Source organism: Vigna unguiculata, chromosome 8, assembly GCF_004118075.2.
Source record: "Vigna unguiculata cultivar IT97K-499-35 chromosome 8, ASM411807v1, whole genome shotgun sequence".
NCBI classification, from domain to species: domain Eukaryota; kingdom Viridiplantae; phylum Streptophyta; class Magnoliopsida; order Fabales; family Fabaceae; genus Vigna; species Vigna unguiculata.
In genome coordinates, this window is record NC_040286.1 from 32,035,114 (window position 1) to 32,051,973 (window position 16,860).

The window sequence follows — 16,860 nt, forward strand, 5'->3', positions numbered from 1 at the left end:
TTTAAAAAAATTTAAATATAAAATTGTTTCTTTAATATATGAGGATTTTATTATGAAAGTTCGGTTACTAAACAAAAATTATAAGCGCTCTTATTTGGCGCTATTAGAAATTTTTATTTGGCGCTATTAGAAAATTGACAGGTAGTTTTATTAAAATTTGAAATATTAATGTAATATTAGATTTTTAGGGAGTTAGTTTTCAAAATTTGTGAGATTTTTGTGGTATAAATGTATGCAGTTTCTCTTTCCATAGTTCTCACCTCCTTTAAAAGCATCCGTTTTTAATTCATACGCTTATGCCACAACACACAGAGAAATATATTGAAGTTCCAACTCAAATTCTTAATCAAATGTCCATGAGGGAAGAACCTAATTTGTCTATATACGGTATTAACTTCTCTCTTTCTCTTTTTTCAATTATTTGTAACGCTATATAATTGTTTATGTCATGTCTATGAAATACCTATTGTTCCTCTTTCACGTGAGACTCAAGAATCTAATTGTTCCTTTCTCATGGTGAGACTATAGAATCTATTTGTTTCTTTTTCATGTAATTGATAAAACAAGTTAAATATGCAGTTTCATTTTCTTTCCATTAGATGTTAATATTTTGCTTTAATGTCATCCTAATTCATTGTTTTCATATTTACTAACAAGTACACAAATCTTGAATCTTTATGTCGTATTACCTTGTAGGTGAGTTTAAAGTTGATTAAAATTGTTTTGCTATTATTTGGCATTGTAGATATATTCATGATGTTAATTATTCTATTTTAATATTTTACAGGACAATTTGATAAAGGGGATTGAGGTGCACGGAGAAGAAATTGAAAAATAACTTGTCCTTTGAGGAAAACACTTTAATTCTGTGTTAGAATACAATTGATTAAAATTGTTTTGCTATTTTTTGGCATTGTAGATATATTCATGATGTTAATTATTCTATTTCAATATTTTACAGGACAATTTGATGAAGGGGATTGAGGTGCACAGAGAAGAAATTGAAAAATAACTTGTCCTTTGAGGAAAACACTTTGATTTTGTGTTAGAATACAATTGAATCATTCAAAGGGTGTGGTGAAACAATTTGTTCGAAGTCAAGATGAAGATGCACAAAAAAGAACACTTAATTTAGAAATAGAGTTATAAATGATCATATGTATTATATTTGGATTCATTAGTATATATTTATAGTGTATTTTTTTTATCATTTAAAATGTAATTAATACTTTATATTTTAATATTTATATTTGATGTACATTTATTTTCTTTGTTATTTATTTTAACACTTTTCAATTATTTGTCTATTTATTATGATATGGAAGGAATGTGACAATTAAATATTAACATAATTTCTAATGATAATTATAAAAATAATTAATAATTATAAAAATAATTCATAATTATCCTAAAATATTTGAATTAATAACATAATTTTAAAATATTGTCACAAATATAATAGTAATTAGAGTATTAAGAGTGACAATTAATTGATATTATTATTATATATAAAATATATATTAGTGATTACTAATTTATCGTATATGTGTGATAGTGTCTTTTTGTCACTATTATATTAAATTACTATAGTGACAAATATTTTTACCACAATATAGTTTAATTTTAGTGATAGTGTATTTTTGTCATTATTATAAAAAATTATTAGTGATAATTATTTTTGTCACAATATACTTTAATTTTAGTGATATATAAAAATATTGTCACAAGTACAATAGTGACAAAGTTATTAGTGACATTTTAATTATTATCACAAGATGATATACGTTCGGACGAGGAGGACTAAGAAATAGTATAAAGTTTTAAAGTAAAATAGTATTACTTTTATAAAATTTAAAAGTTGATAACAGATATTATAAACTTATGTATATAAAATTAAACTCGAATAGATAAGATTAAAGCAATTGAAATGACACGCCACTCTCTCAGACAAATTGAAGATGTGACAAATCAAACTAGTCCATCACTAATTTTGTGATACAAATAACATTTTTAGCCCGTTCTGACTGGCCCATTAATTTACTTTTTATTTATTAAACTTTAAAATAAAAGAAGTTTTTTATTATATTAATTGAAGAATATAAATATGTTTAATGTTAACGAATATTCATAAATTAATTTTTAATTATTAATTATATAAAATTAATTTAACATATTTAGACAATAATTTATTCAAACATCAATTAACCAATTAAAGATTTATAAAATATTTTATGATTTATTTTTTAATATGTATGTATATATTTAAAATAGAAAAAAGGATAATTAAAAAACTGATAAATTATTTAGTCCATCTGCCAAATCACCCTTATGATTGAGCACATATAGCCATATATGCATCCCACTCACTTGTTTTGTCACTATTGAACAAAAAGTACTTTTTTAATTTAGCTTTGAATGTTCTATCTCTATCCCTTGTGTGGTAAAGAGAAAAAAGATAGTAAGAAAAACTACAAATATAAAAAGGAAAAGAAAGAATTTGTTTAATTGAAAATTAAAGTAATTTTTTTTAAAACAATTTATTAAATAACAAAATATTGTTATTGTTTTCTGTTATTTATTTAATAATAATAATATACAAAATTAGAAGATTGGTCAAGAAAAAAGGAAATCTTTAGTTAATTTATCATTTTTTTAGTATTTATTGTATACTTACCTGGTACACATGTCAAAACAAGAAATAACTCATGAGTCAATCTGACTTATCATGAGTTCGAGTTGGGTTGACTTGAAAATTCTGAAAATGGGTTGGGCTCACTTAACCCGCAATTCACTTATTTTTCATTTTGCACCAAAAAAAGGAACTCTTATTTCATTGTATTTATCTGCATCTCTTGACAACGGCAGAACTAGCATGTGACCAAGGGGAGCCACGGCTCCCCCAAGGTTTTTAATTTTTTTTATATATTTTTTAAATTTATATTTATATATTATTTTTATTATATATATATATATTTAAAAATAAAATAAAAATTAATTTGATGGATCTTGATTAATAAAGGATTAAAGTTTTGTATCTGACTATAAAGTTTTTTTTCGTATCAAACTATTAATAAGATGTAAATGTAAAAAGAAAGACAGATTGAGAAATGGAGATGGGAGAACAAAGAGATCGAAGAACTCATATTCACAATATCTCCTGAATCAGTATCTTAGTATTCTAGTATGATTTATGTAGGTTAGATTTATGATTCTTCCATTATGATATTTCTTCTAAATTAAGTTTTCTTTAAATTAGTATGAAAACTAACTTAATTTTAGGGATTATTTTATGAATTGACATAAACCCTAATTATATTTTTCTCAAATTAGTATAATCCTACCTTATAAAATGTTGTGATTTTATGTTTTCAAGTGCATACAATGAATTAGTTTAATAATCTTAAATTGGACTAGAAATTAGAATACCATTTTGCTTGAATTCAATCTATTAAAAAGATTAAAAATTGAGAAGTGTGAATTGCAATATAAAAATGGTTTAAGTAAAAAAAATAATTTTTTTTTATTAATAAATTATATAAAAAGAAATTAAATTGGCACCCCCGAATTTTTTGTCCAAGTTCCGCCATTGTCTCTTGATATCTTTGATATCCTGCAAATTTCAATATCAGAAAAAGAATAAAATTGTTTTCATCTTACAAATTTGAATATTTAGAAATGATTATAAAATATTTTTTATTTTTATATGGGTTAGTGAGTCAACCTACTTAATCCACCAACTTGTAGTGGGTTAAGTCAAGTTATTTCTGATTCACAAAAATGTGAATTTGACTCATTTTGACATCTCTATAAATACTACCAAATATGTCTATATTAAAACTACCAAATTTTGAGATCGAGTACAACTCAATATTTAGAGGAGTCACACTTCGCGTATGTAAAGTCCAATCAAAACGTAATAATTGTCAACAAGTTGACCAAACACCTTAATTAGATTCATAATTTTGGTTAACTTTTATAATAATGATTATTAAGTGATTGAACCTCAATTAGATTAAAAATAAAAGGGGTAAAACTCACTATAAAATACAAAATGTAGTTGATATATTTTTTACAAGCATTTATGAAGACCCTCATTCAGACAAAAACTAACTTGAGATCGGAGTATCTTACTTGGTGTATTTATTATTTGCTTTTCCACCAAGGTTAATCTTCTTTCACTTTTACTTTACTATTTATCCAAACAACATAAACGAAAGAAATAATTTATTCTATCCAAAGCGGTAAGTAAATGACAGCTTGTATTTGAAAAAATATAATAATAATAATACTCTACTTTTAATTTAGTAGTAGAATCTCGTTGGTTTGTTAAAAAAATATTGAAATTTCTTTCAATACTGTAATTTTTTATTCATCAGTGTACATATTAAATTAATGTTTGACACTCCTTATTCCAGACTTGAAATCGATATAATATATACTATATATTTTACAATGTTGAACTTTGGGTATATTCATGAAGGAAAACAACGTAATCCAAAAATTTTAAAAGTTAGAAAGATTTAGTATCGATCATTCATGAGATACTTTATATAGATGATATTAATTTTAGTTCAAAACTTTTAAGATAATGATATTTTTACTATACATCAAAGAGATTCACCTTCATCACTTCGTTTTCTATTCTTTTTATCGACAAATAAATATATTAATTATGGAGCATTTAGGGTGTTTAACCATTTAAAAAAAATACATACTTAATTTTTATAGCATTTTCAAAAATAGTCAAACAAATTTTAAAGTGTGGTAATAAGTAAAATGAGATACATATTTTGAATAGAAAATTATTTTTTAACAATTAAATTTTGACAAATTTATCTGATAATTTAAAGTAATATTTTTTAAGTAATTTTCTACTTTTTTTTATTTTTTTTATTTCTTTATATTACAAAATCATTTTAAAATTAAATTGTAAAAGAAAATTATCAAAATTTAACTCTAAAATTATCATCGTACATTTTGAACCACACACCATAATTATAAGCATCATAAACTCCTTCTACAGGTCTGTGAGCAATTCCAAAGACAGGTATTTATCATATATAGCAACACATACAAAATTGTATGGAGATTTAATCTCAAGATTATCAGTTAATTAAGTTGGATCATGTCTAAACCTTTTGAACCACACTCTTTCTGTGGTCGATTGTTGCTATAAATATAGATTAATTAGATTCTTTACTTGTGTTTTTATATATATATACTGCAGAACTAACTTTAGAAACGTTAATGCACGAAAAAGGTCTTGCCTCATCAAAAGAAGATGTTCAGTGTGACTATCCCTTTTGCTTGCACCAGTAACTTCTGCATAATGGACAAGAAACAAAAAGCACGAAAATACGAACACGAACTAACTTTAAGCACAATAAATTACTTTAACAAGTTTTTAATGTTCATCCTCATATCGGTGGTTGTTTGGTCTACTTGGTCTCAGAAATGGATTTGTCTTTAAGGAAGAACAAGTAGATTTAGCAAAAGTTATGCCTCACAGAAGGTTAGGTCTTCATCTTAGTTTGACTTCACAGTCCTTTATAATTCATGAGGACTTTCTATATATATAATATACTATCTCTTACATATACTTTTCATTTTCCATCAACATTTTTTAATAAAAAAAATACTTTATGTAGTTGTTAAAAGTTGATACTTATCACCTATTAGTTTATTTATTAGAAAACTATATTTTGGTTAAAAGAAGATCGAAAGAGAAAAGTCAAAATATTTCTTTATTCGAATTAACTTCAGAGTTTGTTACTCTTCTTCTTTTTTTTTTTTCAAATTTTACACTCCAAAAATAACCATAGCTAGAAGCTTGGTCCATTTGTAGAATATCTAGTACTACTGTCAGACAGCTTTTGCATGAGTGTTCTGGTAGCTGCAACCACCACTCTTAAGATAGCATTCACTTGGAAACTGAATGGAAATTGTACCGAACACTTAACTCTCATCATAATTGAAATATTGCATTCATTTAGATAACTTGATTCTTCATTATTTTTTGCTTTGGCCATATATGAACAATTCGAATTCAACTCCCGAAAAAAAACTAAAACTCAATGACAATTTGCATGTTATTTTTCTCGTATTATTTATGTTGCAGGAACATGCAGACGAACATAGTTTAGGTCATCAAAATATACAAAGGACACTTGCAATTACATGAAATATAAAACTCATGTTAAATCCTCCAATAATCTTCCCTAAGATTTCCTTGTCTAGTGTACTATAGTATAATTGTAGTGCATTTGGTGTATTAAAGAGAACATATTTTAAAAAGATAATAAAATCTTAAAGCTTCTTTTTAAGTGCTTTTAAAAAATGATTATTTTTTCAAAATTATATACTGTAACAAACATGCACTACTACTACTGGTATATATAATGAGTTGGCAACATGTGCTAACAGTTGAGATCTATTTGTGTGTTGGTGGACTCGGAATTTTGTACTGGCGTGTCTTCTTCCAAAGCACCAATCAGGGAAGAAGGTAAAGCAATTGTTAGGTCAAGATTCAAAGAGGGTGACGAAATAATTGCTGATTCTTGTTCTGTGAAGGAAATCCTGTGATGAGTGGCAGCAAGTGGGGATTTAAAGATGGGAACTTTATTGTGGCCTTTGTTCATGGATTCGGATGTTGATGCCCCCTCAGCAGAAGAAGCATGAGGACGAGAAAAGCTTTGGTGTGGCTTATGGTTGTTTGGATCAATCCCCATCTTTATCAGTTTTCTGCGGATGTGAGAATTCCAATAGTTCTTCACCTCATTGTCTGTTCTTCCTGGCAATCTTCCAGCAATGAGTGACCACCTATGTTTTCAAACATATGCATCCAAATTAAAATGAATTCTCTATCAAGATTATGGATTCTGATATGAAAAAGTTCTTATTAAATTTTGATTACCTGTTACCAAGGAGGGCATGGAGTTTGATGATAAGATCTTCTTCATCTTCAGCAAAGATTCCACGTTTGATGTCTGGTCGTAAGTAGTTTAACCATCTCAGTCTGCAGCTTTTGCCACAACGATGCAACCCTATATATAATATGTTGAACGACAAATGGTTACAAAAATAGTACTGTAAGAAATTCTTTTACTGATACCATAGTTGAATGAATGAATGAAACTCTTTCTTCTTTATGGCTTAAAATCATTCATTCATAAACACTAACCAGCAGCTTTGGGAATGGAACGCCAACAACCTTCACCATGAACTCTGATGTAGTCAATGAGCTTTTGATCTTCTTGCTTAGACCATGCTCCTTTATTGATGTTTTCTTTGTCACAACAAGGTTTTCGCATAGTTGGTTTCTTTGTTGTGGTTGTGGTTGTGATGAGAGAGAAAAATAAAAAGGAAGGAAGTGGAAGGTCTGACAAATGGCAGAAGAGAGGGTAGATGGATATATATTTGTAAAGGAGAGAGGATGAAGTGTGGACTTGGACTGGTGGTTTTGCTGTGTTGTTGTTGGTGGTGTTGGTGAATGGTTATTATAACTTAGTGTGAAATGTGTTGTTGTTTTTGTTTGAACTTTTATGTTTTGGTGATATATGATAGGTTAAGGGCATGCATTTGACCTTAGGTGTTCTTAGCATTCCATTGCTTACCGTTAAGTAAATGTCTTTGTCATGAATCTTAAACATTTACACACTATATAAAATGGTGGTTATTGGGTCTGATTCACAATTTTCGTACTCATATACAAAAAACTCTGGTGTTTGTAATAGCTTTTATTTGGAGAAAGTAACGCATGATATTCCAAATTTTGGAAAAAGACAGATATAACCGCACAAGACCATATCCTTCTTCACATCCAAAATCTAAACCAATCTTCTTAATCCTTTGTAAGTTGAGATTTAGACCGAGTTGTGTATTAAAATTAATGTTGAAACTGATAATTGAGTTGGAATATACTTTGACAGTAATTTATTCATTCACTTCATATAGACTTGTCTCTTTCTTGGTAAAAAGAAAGTATAAATGTAAGTTGGGTTGAAAAAAAGTGAGTGAGATGAAGAGCAGATTTATACGTATTAATGAGATGCATGTGATGGGAGAGAAAGTGATGAAGAAGTTGATGTCTCCAACCACACAGCGTGAGTGATATGAACACCATGGTAGACACGGAAACGAAGTTGTTTAGTTATAACCAAAATATATATATAAGAACAAACAGGTTTATCGTGCTGCAATCATGAATCATCGACTTATACCTAACTCGGTATATCTATATAACAAGCTACCTCAACAACAAGTCGCATCTGCACTTCTCATAATACTTATATTATCATAAACTTATAAGATAATTAAACACTCTCATGCATAATCACATATATAGATAGACATAAGTAGCTTGGTTAGGCAAAACCACAATTGTGCCAGGATGAGTCCAATTCACTCAAACAAGTTGTAATAATGTAATACGACTTTAGTTCAAAAAACATGTTTAAAATTACAGTGATATCAAGATAATACAACTTTAATTTATCACATTTCTTAAGTTATACTAAAATGTGATGAACTAAATTCGTATCACATTAACATGACATCAACTTAAAATTTCTTCTTGGTAAAATCGTTAGAAGTTAAGGCGACTTAGTTATTTCCGTACATTTTTTTTCAGATCTACCCACTTCTAATTTTTCAAAAAGATTACACCAGAATGCTTTTTCCAACTTGGTCCAACATTAATCAAACAGAATGAACACTAAAATTGTCTATTCAGTCACGGGGGATGCACCTTAATTTGTTTGACTCTTGTCGGGACATTAACTAGGGCAGCAACAATCATTTAAGAATAATTACTTTCTGTTTCATTGCTGTGGTTTATGCACATTTAACCAAACCATTTACACGGTCGAAAAAGAATAAGATTTTCAGATGTACAATCATATTAGACTACTAAATTTTGATAACTTTTTTTTACAACATGAGATGTTATCTTTTAAGTGATTTTTAAATAATAAGAATGAGAAAAAGAAAAAATAAAAAACTACTTAAAAAATTACACACCTAAAGTTGTAAGAAAAAATTATCAAAATTTAGTAGTTAAAAAATATTTTTCTTTTCATCTTTTTCCAATTATACAAGGAGAATACTAGATTGACACACTTTCACTCATTTCACATGTTTTTTTAATGGAAAAGTAAAAAATAATGTATTAAATGAGTATAAAAATATGTCAGAGTAATTTTTTTCCATTATATAATATATATTAATACCTATGCATAATTCATCGCCCCTTGTAAATCAAAAACTTGGTTAAAATTTCACTAAGTAATTCATCTCCTAATTGATTTATATGAATTTAATGACTCAATCAATTGTTCTATAGTTATTTAATTGTTCAACCCAGTTCACATATAATACAGACTTATTATCTATGATGAGAGAGGTAAAGAATGTTAAAACTTCAATACAATAATCATTGACCGGATATAATTCAATTTATCTAACTTAATTGTATTTGATAACAATTAAACTTCACATGAAATACTGCTTATTATATTATTTCAATATTAATTTTGATAATGTTGATATGAAATAGCATGCTTATGCATTTTTTAAATATTTGGACTTTATATTAATTAGCAATGTTAAATATTATATATAATTATAGTTACTTTAATATAATCACAGTAATAAATTATTTTCCTAAAATGAAAATATTTCAAAAATATGTAATTAAATTTTAAAGAGTTGTAATTTTATTTGAAATGGAATTGTTTTTTGTAATAATATTTTTTATTACACTTTTAGTCATATTGTATGTTAAAATGGATAGGAAGGATTGCATTCACACAATGGAAATTTAAGTAACATGGTGGAGAACTTGTATTTGATCTCACTGTGTACAAAAATTTGTTCGATCAAGAAGAAAAATAAAACATTAATAGATTGCCTTTTCTATTCTATATATATTTTAAAAAATGCAATTCATGATTATATTGCCATACTTTAAGTAATAAATTCCTCTTATTTTTTGTGCATTATGTGTCATTATTAGTTTTCCATGCTTAATTTTTAAATTATTTTTTATATGAATGTTTTACAGTAATATATTGACGAATATCAGCTCTGGTTTTCATCTAAATATAAAATTCATATTGTTCAAAAAAAATTAGAAAATTAAAAATAAAGGGTAAGAAAAAGAAGAAAAAGAAAGGAGTTAAATTTATTTTTTTGGTATTTTGTCTTGAATGCGTTAAAGCTTAATATATTTGGACCGGTAGGTTAGTCGCAGTTCAACGTCTAACGGTCTTAGTTTTACTCTGTTAAAAATGGATTCAGATTAAATATCAAAATCGCTTTTCTGCTTTGTGGTGAAGAGTCATCCTCATTTCTACCACCAAATTTTCACCTTATTAATTATTCCTTCGATCAACCATTCACTTCTAACACGTCAAAATTAATACTACCAGATGACGCCAAATTAAAATTTTTTCATATTCTAAATTTAATATATTTTATTTTTAAAATTTTAAAAATAAACAAATATAATTTTTTTAATTCAATTATTAAAAATAGTCTAAGTGAATCAAAGTTTATCTTCAGTAAAAAAATAAAATTAAATACTCTATAAGAATAAAAATCTATAAATTCATTATCTTACTTTAAAGTTTATACATATATATAATATGTCTTGAATGACATCCCTATATAAAATATAAAAAATTCATCATCATTTAAAAACATAATTAACCCTTAAATTTTTTTTTTTAATTCTCTAAAATGGACCAGAGCTCGTAACAACATAAAATTTCTATTCATGTTTTTAATAAAATGAAATATTTATGAATCTATGGTTTCCGTTTAACATAATGTGAAAATTATGATAATGTCGAAACTCTAATTTTAAAATTTGTCTGTGGCTGAAAATTTAAATAGTTTAAAACTATATATATAATTTTTTTATCTGCCAAATTTTGTAATTGTTATAAATAAAAGAGTATTTTGATTTATTTATTTTTATGTTTTGGAGATGTTTTAGGGTAGTTCCAAAATCTAAAATCTTAGTCCAAAAAAAGTATAAAAAGATGTGTAGGTTGTAGCATGGTTTGACTTTCCTGCGAACATTCCTGACACGTGTGAAGTGGTTAAAAGGAGGAAATAGGAGGACTCATGTCACCTACTTCTAATCCACCCACATCTCACTTAAACCACGTCTGCATCAAAAATTTTAGTAACTTTAACACAAACTACTTTTTTATGTAGCTATCCTATTTTCTGCCATTTGCAACACCCTACACAAACACCAACACACTTACAGAAAATGCTTCTACAAATGTCAAAGTTTGGGTTCAGCACATAGCACATAACAAATATGTTAACTTTCATTTAATATTTTCTTCATAAACTTATATGAGTAGTTATAGAAAGATATCACCACGTAATTTTGTCCAGGTCATTAGTTAAGTTAATTATCGAGAACTTTTGTTCAAAATCTAACTGGAAGTTTAAGTCTCGTATCAAATAGAAATGAAAAAATTGAATAAGATATCATGTAAAAGATTTATAAACTCATTATCTTTGAGACTTTAGATCGAAGAAAGCGTTAGTCTCTTATGTAAATTGAACTCGAATTTCATTAATTTTGTTTGTCTCTCGAGTCAATTCTTTCAACAAAATATCCATTAGTAATATAAGAGTTATGTTAAAATCAAATCTGTCTAATACTCTTAACCACAAAGGGATCTGAATTGATTAATGAGTTTTTCACTTACTTAATGTGAATCTTGAAGGAGTCTTTAAGGTTTAAAACTCAATTAATCAATTATTTCGCAGTTCTGGGTTAATGGACTGTTTAAATCAATCAAGAAAGATTAAGAGAGAGAAGAAAAAATCAAGACACACAATTTATACTGGTTCGATTCAATGCGAATCTACATCCAGTCTTCTCCTAAGTAACACACTTAGGAGGATTCCACTAAACAGAAAGGATCCAAGAATTACAAACACACCTATGTAATTCTAACCCCCAAAACCCAAGAACTTGATTCAACGATCAAGAACTCCCCCTAGGAGCAATGCATCCACACAATTGCACCTAGGTCCACACTTCAAACACTGAAGCAACTGTAATCAAAAATACAGAAAACAAAACAAGAAACGAATACACCTAAGTTGTGCAGATTTGACTTGATGCTCCTTGATTCAAGCAAGATCCATCATGGTAGAATCAACCATCAATTCTTCTTGGATCTGCACTTGAGTGATCTTGCAGAATCTTCTGAAACTTTGTGTCTCTCAGATGGCTCTATCTCAGATGAAAACTGCGTGATCTTTCTCATTTTTCCTTTCCCAAAACAGATTCCAAAACAGCTTTTATACAAAGGTTTTTGCTGTCACTAATTCGATTAGCAATTTACCTAATCGATTATCGTGAGTATATTTTCACTTACTTTGTACAATACTCACAGCTAATCCATTAGTTAAAAAACTAATCATATGCAGAATTACACAGCAGGCCTGAAATACATTTGATAAAGAGAAGCTAATTGTCTGATGCATATCCTAACTGGACCAAGCTATGTTTTATCCTATATCAGTAGACATCATCAAAATTGTTCTTCATTTATGGATGAAAGGCTCCCCCTTTCAACAAGTTAGTAATGTCAGAGTTAATGGTTAGTTTTGATGGACTCGTATTAAAAAAACCAATTTGCAATCATTTTTTATGAAATAATATTGAGTTTTGATTCCATGATTTAGGCTCTGTTCGCTTGAGAAGATGGATTTAAGGAAAAGTGTGAAGATGAATTTATGTAGATTTGTGTAGATAAATATGTGTGTTTTTTTTAGTGGAGTTAGAGGGTAAAGTGAATGGATTTAAAGATGAATTTTGTGAGATTAATGAGTGATTTGAGTGATGTAATAGATTAGAAAAGAAGTTATAATAAATAAAATTTAAAAATTACCAAACTACCATTTTAATAAAAATAATATTAAATAATTTTTAAATAAATAAAAATATTAAATTTTAATAATATTTTAATTTTAATTATTAATTATTATATACATATATTATTAATAACAATTATATATATTATTAATTATTGTTATATATATATTTATAATTATTAATTATTATATAGATATATTATTAATGACAAGTACATAAATGAGAGTAAAAAGAAATACATGTAAGGGAGTAAATTGGTAAAATGTGATTTTATTCCTCCAAATTTGTTCATAAATATGAGGAGATGAAGTTTTCATTACATTTGAAAAATCCATTGTTTCAAATCACGGTATTTCACCATAATCGAACACGAATGTAATTAAAAGTTCATTGCTCTCAAATCTGCTGATTATTCAAATCAATTGAAGCGAACAGAGCCTTAGGGCCTGTTCTCTTGAGGGAATATGACTGTTTAACTAAATTTGGGAGCACGTATTTATTTTTCAAACGTGTTCCATTTCACTGATATGAAGCGATACGCGAGCGTTGATTTGAGGGATTGAAAAAAAATTTCATCCACGATAAAAGCAGAGATTAGCGAGTATTAGAAGACCTTTTACCATATTGCCCTTGCCCTTGCGTTTGTTTGTAAACCAGAAGCTTGTTTGTGAATGTGAAGGTCATCTGCGTGAGAGATGAGTTATGGTGTGTGATTGTTCAGTGCGGAGGGGGAAGAAGATGAGGTTGTTTGGGGTGTGGTGGTAGTCGTGAAAGGTGTTACAGTGGTGTCGTGAGTGGTGTTGGAGGTGTTACAGAGCTGTGTTTGGGGAAGGCTTTGGGATGGCACCAGTGTAGATGGGTGGCACCGGTGTTATGTTTTTTAGAGAGAGGGATGACACCAGTTACGGAACCAATGCTTTGTTTTCAAAGGTTTTTTTTTTTTTTGACATTTTTCTTGACTTTTTTTTCTAATTTTTTTAACTTTTTTTTTAACTTTATTTAACTTTAGTTTAAAATTTAATTATATAATTTTTTTAAAATTTAATTGTATACTTTTTTTTTACATTCATAAAAATTTAATTTTTTAATTTTAAAATTTTATATAATTTTAATATTTTTTTAATTCATATTAATTAATTATAATTATTTTTATAACATCAAATTACAAAACCATTCTCTTTTTTCATCAAGTGTTTTGATAACTTTCTAATCTATCTATTTTTACAATTTATTTATTTATCACATCAATCAAATCTTTCACTAACTTTTATAAAACTTATCTCCAAATCTACCCACTTTACCCTCTAAATCCACTCAAAAAAACACAAAAATTCATCCACCAAAATCTACACAAATTCATTTTCACACTCTCTCCCATATCCATCATCTCAAAGGAATACACCCTTAGTCTGGTTGTAGGAAGATTTAGAATGGCAAATAGTTTGAAGCATTTATGTTTGTGGGCACAGTCATTTTAATGCCATAGTTGAGGGAATGGTGGTTGGAAGGGCGATATAAGTTGTTTCTACGTTATACAATATCATGTAAAAACGTGAAGAAAGGATAGAGTTACCAGATCGATCGTAAGTGTATGTTATCACAATAGTAATAAAGAAAATTACTATAAATATTCAAACAAACTTAGGACGTGTACTTTTCACTTTCCTAAATCAAATTTTCCGCTAAGTACACTCTCATTGTGCAAACAAAGGGCATGTACAAGAATTCGAGATTTGAAAAATCAGGCTCAACGTTCAATTCTAATGTAATTTATCATTAATCTTTTCTATATTTTCCTTCTTTATTATATAATACGTATAATAAAATTCTTATTTTAAGTTTATTTCTTACAAATGCATTGTTTCTTCCTTCTATAATGAAATAATTCTCTTGGAGTGACTCCTTGCAAATTAACCTAGAGTATGCAACTTGACACTAGATGAATTGAATAAGATGAGTCCATCTTAAAATATTTAAAGTTTTATTAAATTTCAAGTTTCAAATCCATAATAAATTTAAATATTTTCATTAATTAAGTGATATGATTGTTTTTATTATTATCTAAAGAATAATCATAAAAGCTACTCGTCAATTTTATATTCATCATAATATCTTTTTTTTATATATTAACCAGTACATAATTATCAGGTGAAAAGAGAGAAATAAACACGACCAGACAATATAAAAATTAAATAATAAAAACTTAATTAAAAATATAAAAAATTTGAATACTCAATAAATTAAAAAATAATAATTTTAATTAAAAACATTCAAATTTCTGATCGAATTAAACTATCTCTTTTTGAGTGTGTACGTAACACTTCAAATATAAAGTAGTAATATTTACCCAAAACATTCAATAAAACTCAACAACAAATACAATTTCATCTCTTACATGATCAACGTCCTATTTTTTCTGGCAGCAGATGTTCCGTTCTATTGTTTATTACCGAAAACGCTTTAGCCACTTGGTTCATAGTTAAGCACATTCTATGTTATAGTGACAACTTTTATAAATAAATACATATACAAGTGTTGAATTTATGGATGTTGAATAAAGCCTATTAATGCAAGTGTAAAAAAAAATACACAATTATATTCAAACAGACACATGTACACATGTACGAAAATAAAATTTAGACCACATCAAACATTAAGTAAGCTCGAATTGAAAATTTGTAAGAGTATCACATAAAGAAACACGCCAACAATTTTAGATTACCAGAATTATAGAGGAACAGAACAGATTTCATAACCTACGAAAAATAAGAGATGCAAAAAGAGACAGACACAATAGTTAGACAAAGATAAACCACTAAACTTAGACAAATCAAAACACAAAGAATAGAGACATCTAAGATTGACGATAATCAACAAGAAGAAATGATGCAAAACTAATCTTTAACTACTAACTCAACAATTCGATAAATATATAACATTATGCATCGAAGTACATACTAAACTTCTAGTAAAACAATGAGAAAACTCGCCAAAATGTTTCAACAAATTTATAACGGAAAACAGTCTAGTACAAACATAAGAAATAAACACTCCATTCCTAAACCATTCAACAATTTAATAGAGCCTAAAATTTAAGGCCACTTCTGATGAGGAAGGATCAAATATCATGATAATTCTCACAAAACTTATCAGTGAATGCAAAAAGAAAAAGTTTTCCCAGAATCCTTCATGGAGCTTAGAAGGATTTATTGACCCTAAAGACCCCTCACCCACCCAAAATATGATCGTAATGCAACCAATGGACTGTCAAAAATTAGCATTTTAGTGCAATTCAAAAACAGATATCCATTCCCATAACAAACACATTCATCAGCTGAAACAGTTAAGTAAATCAATGAAACTTAGAACAATTACTTTTCTATTCAAATTACATGTAGTAAAAAAGAGTCACTCTTCACATCTTCTTTGCAAGCAAAAGATCCAATCCACCAGTATTCTTAAATCTTAGGAAGAAGCACGTCAAACATGCTCAACCGGTTCCCCTACTTAATATGATACAATTGTAAAGGACATGTAATGTGATTGAATTGCTTTCAATTATATAAATTTAAAAAATGGCATGAACTATAGAAATTCAGAAGGCGAATTGGCATCAGGTTTTACATTACCTAAACCAGCTCCATGATGCAAAACCTGAGGAGGCAATGGCCCTAATCCATTACTCAATCCATCAGTTCCAGACCCAAAAAACTGGCAAAGGAGCCTTGCCATGATCCCAAGAACCTGCATTTGATTCTGGCAAGCCTCAACATGCATCTGCATCATCTGCTTCTCATGCTCAACCTGCATTGCCACCATCCTCTGCCTCCACTCCATCTCCTCCTCCTCCATCTTCTCCTCCACGCGCTTCCGCCACCGCCGCTCCGCATCCAGCTCACGCTCCAACCTCATCCTCTTCTCCAGCTCCCTCCTCGCCCACCTCAACTGCCGCT

The 16,860-nt window shown here is 28.1% G+C and overlaps 1 protein-coding gene and 1 long non-coding RNA gene across 2 annotated transcripts; one reads left to right on the forward strand and one right to left on the reverse strand.

Annotated features, from left to right (window-relative positions):
- Nucleotides 1–300: 300 nt before the first annotated feature.
- LOC114193459 lies at nt 301–1,154 on the forward strand. The gene is made up of 3 exons (XR_003606265.1): nt 301–387; nt 788–870; nt 962–1,154. It is a non-coding gene; the product is annotated as an uncharacterized LOC114193459 (long non-coding RNA).
- Nucleotides 1,155–6,009: 4,855 nt separating this feature from the next.
- Nucleotides 6,010–7,590, reverse strand: LOC114193856 (transcription repressor MYB4-like). Its single transcript, XM_028083816.1, has 3 exons — nt 7,181–7,590; nt 6,914–7,043; nt 6,010–6,819 (listed from the first exon to the last, which is right to left on the reverse strand). The coding sequence occupies exons 1-3, from the start codon at nt 7,308–7,310 to the stop codon at nt 6,417–6,419; spliced, it is 663 nt and encodes a 220-aa protein (XP_027939617.1). The 5' UTR covers nt 7,311–7,590; the 3' UTR covers nt 6,010–6,416.
- Nucleotides 7,591–16,860: the final 9,270 nt, after the last annotated feature.

Excerpts from the sequence above, each read along its gene's own strand:
- LOC114193856 (XM_028083816.1), bottom strand. The coding sequence starts at position 7,310 with ATGCGAAAACCTTGTTGTGACAAAGAAAACATCAATAAAGGAGCATGG. Across the intron at positions 7,044-7,180 it reads TTCCATTCCCAAAGCTGCTG|GGTTGCATCGTTGTGGCAAA; the intron begins GTTAGTGTTTAT and ends TATTATATATAG. Across the intron at positions 6,820-6,913 it reads CATGCCCTCCTTGGTAACAG|GTGGTCACTCATTGCTGGAA; the intron begins GTAATCAAAATT and ends TTGAAAACATAG.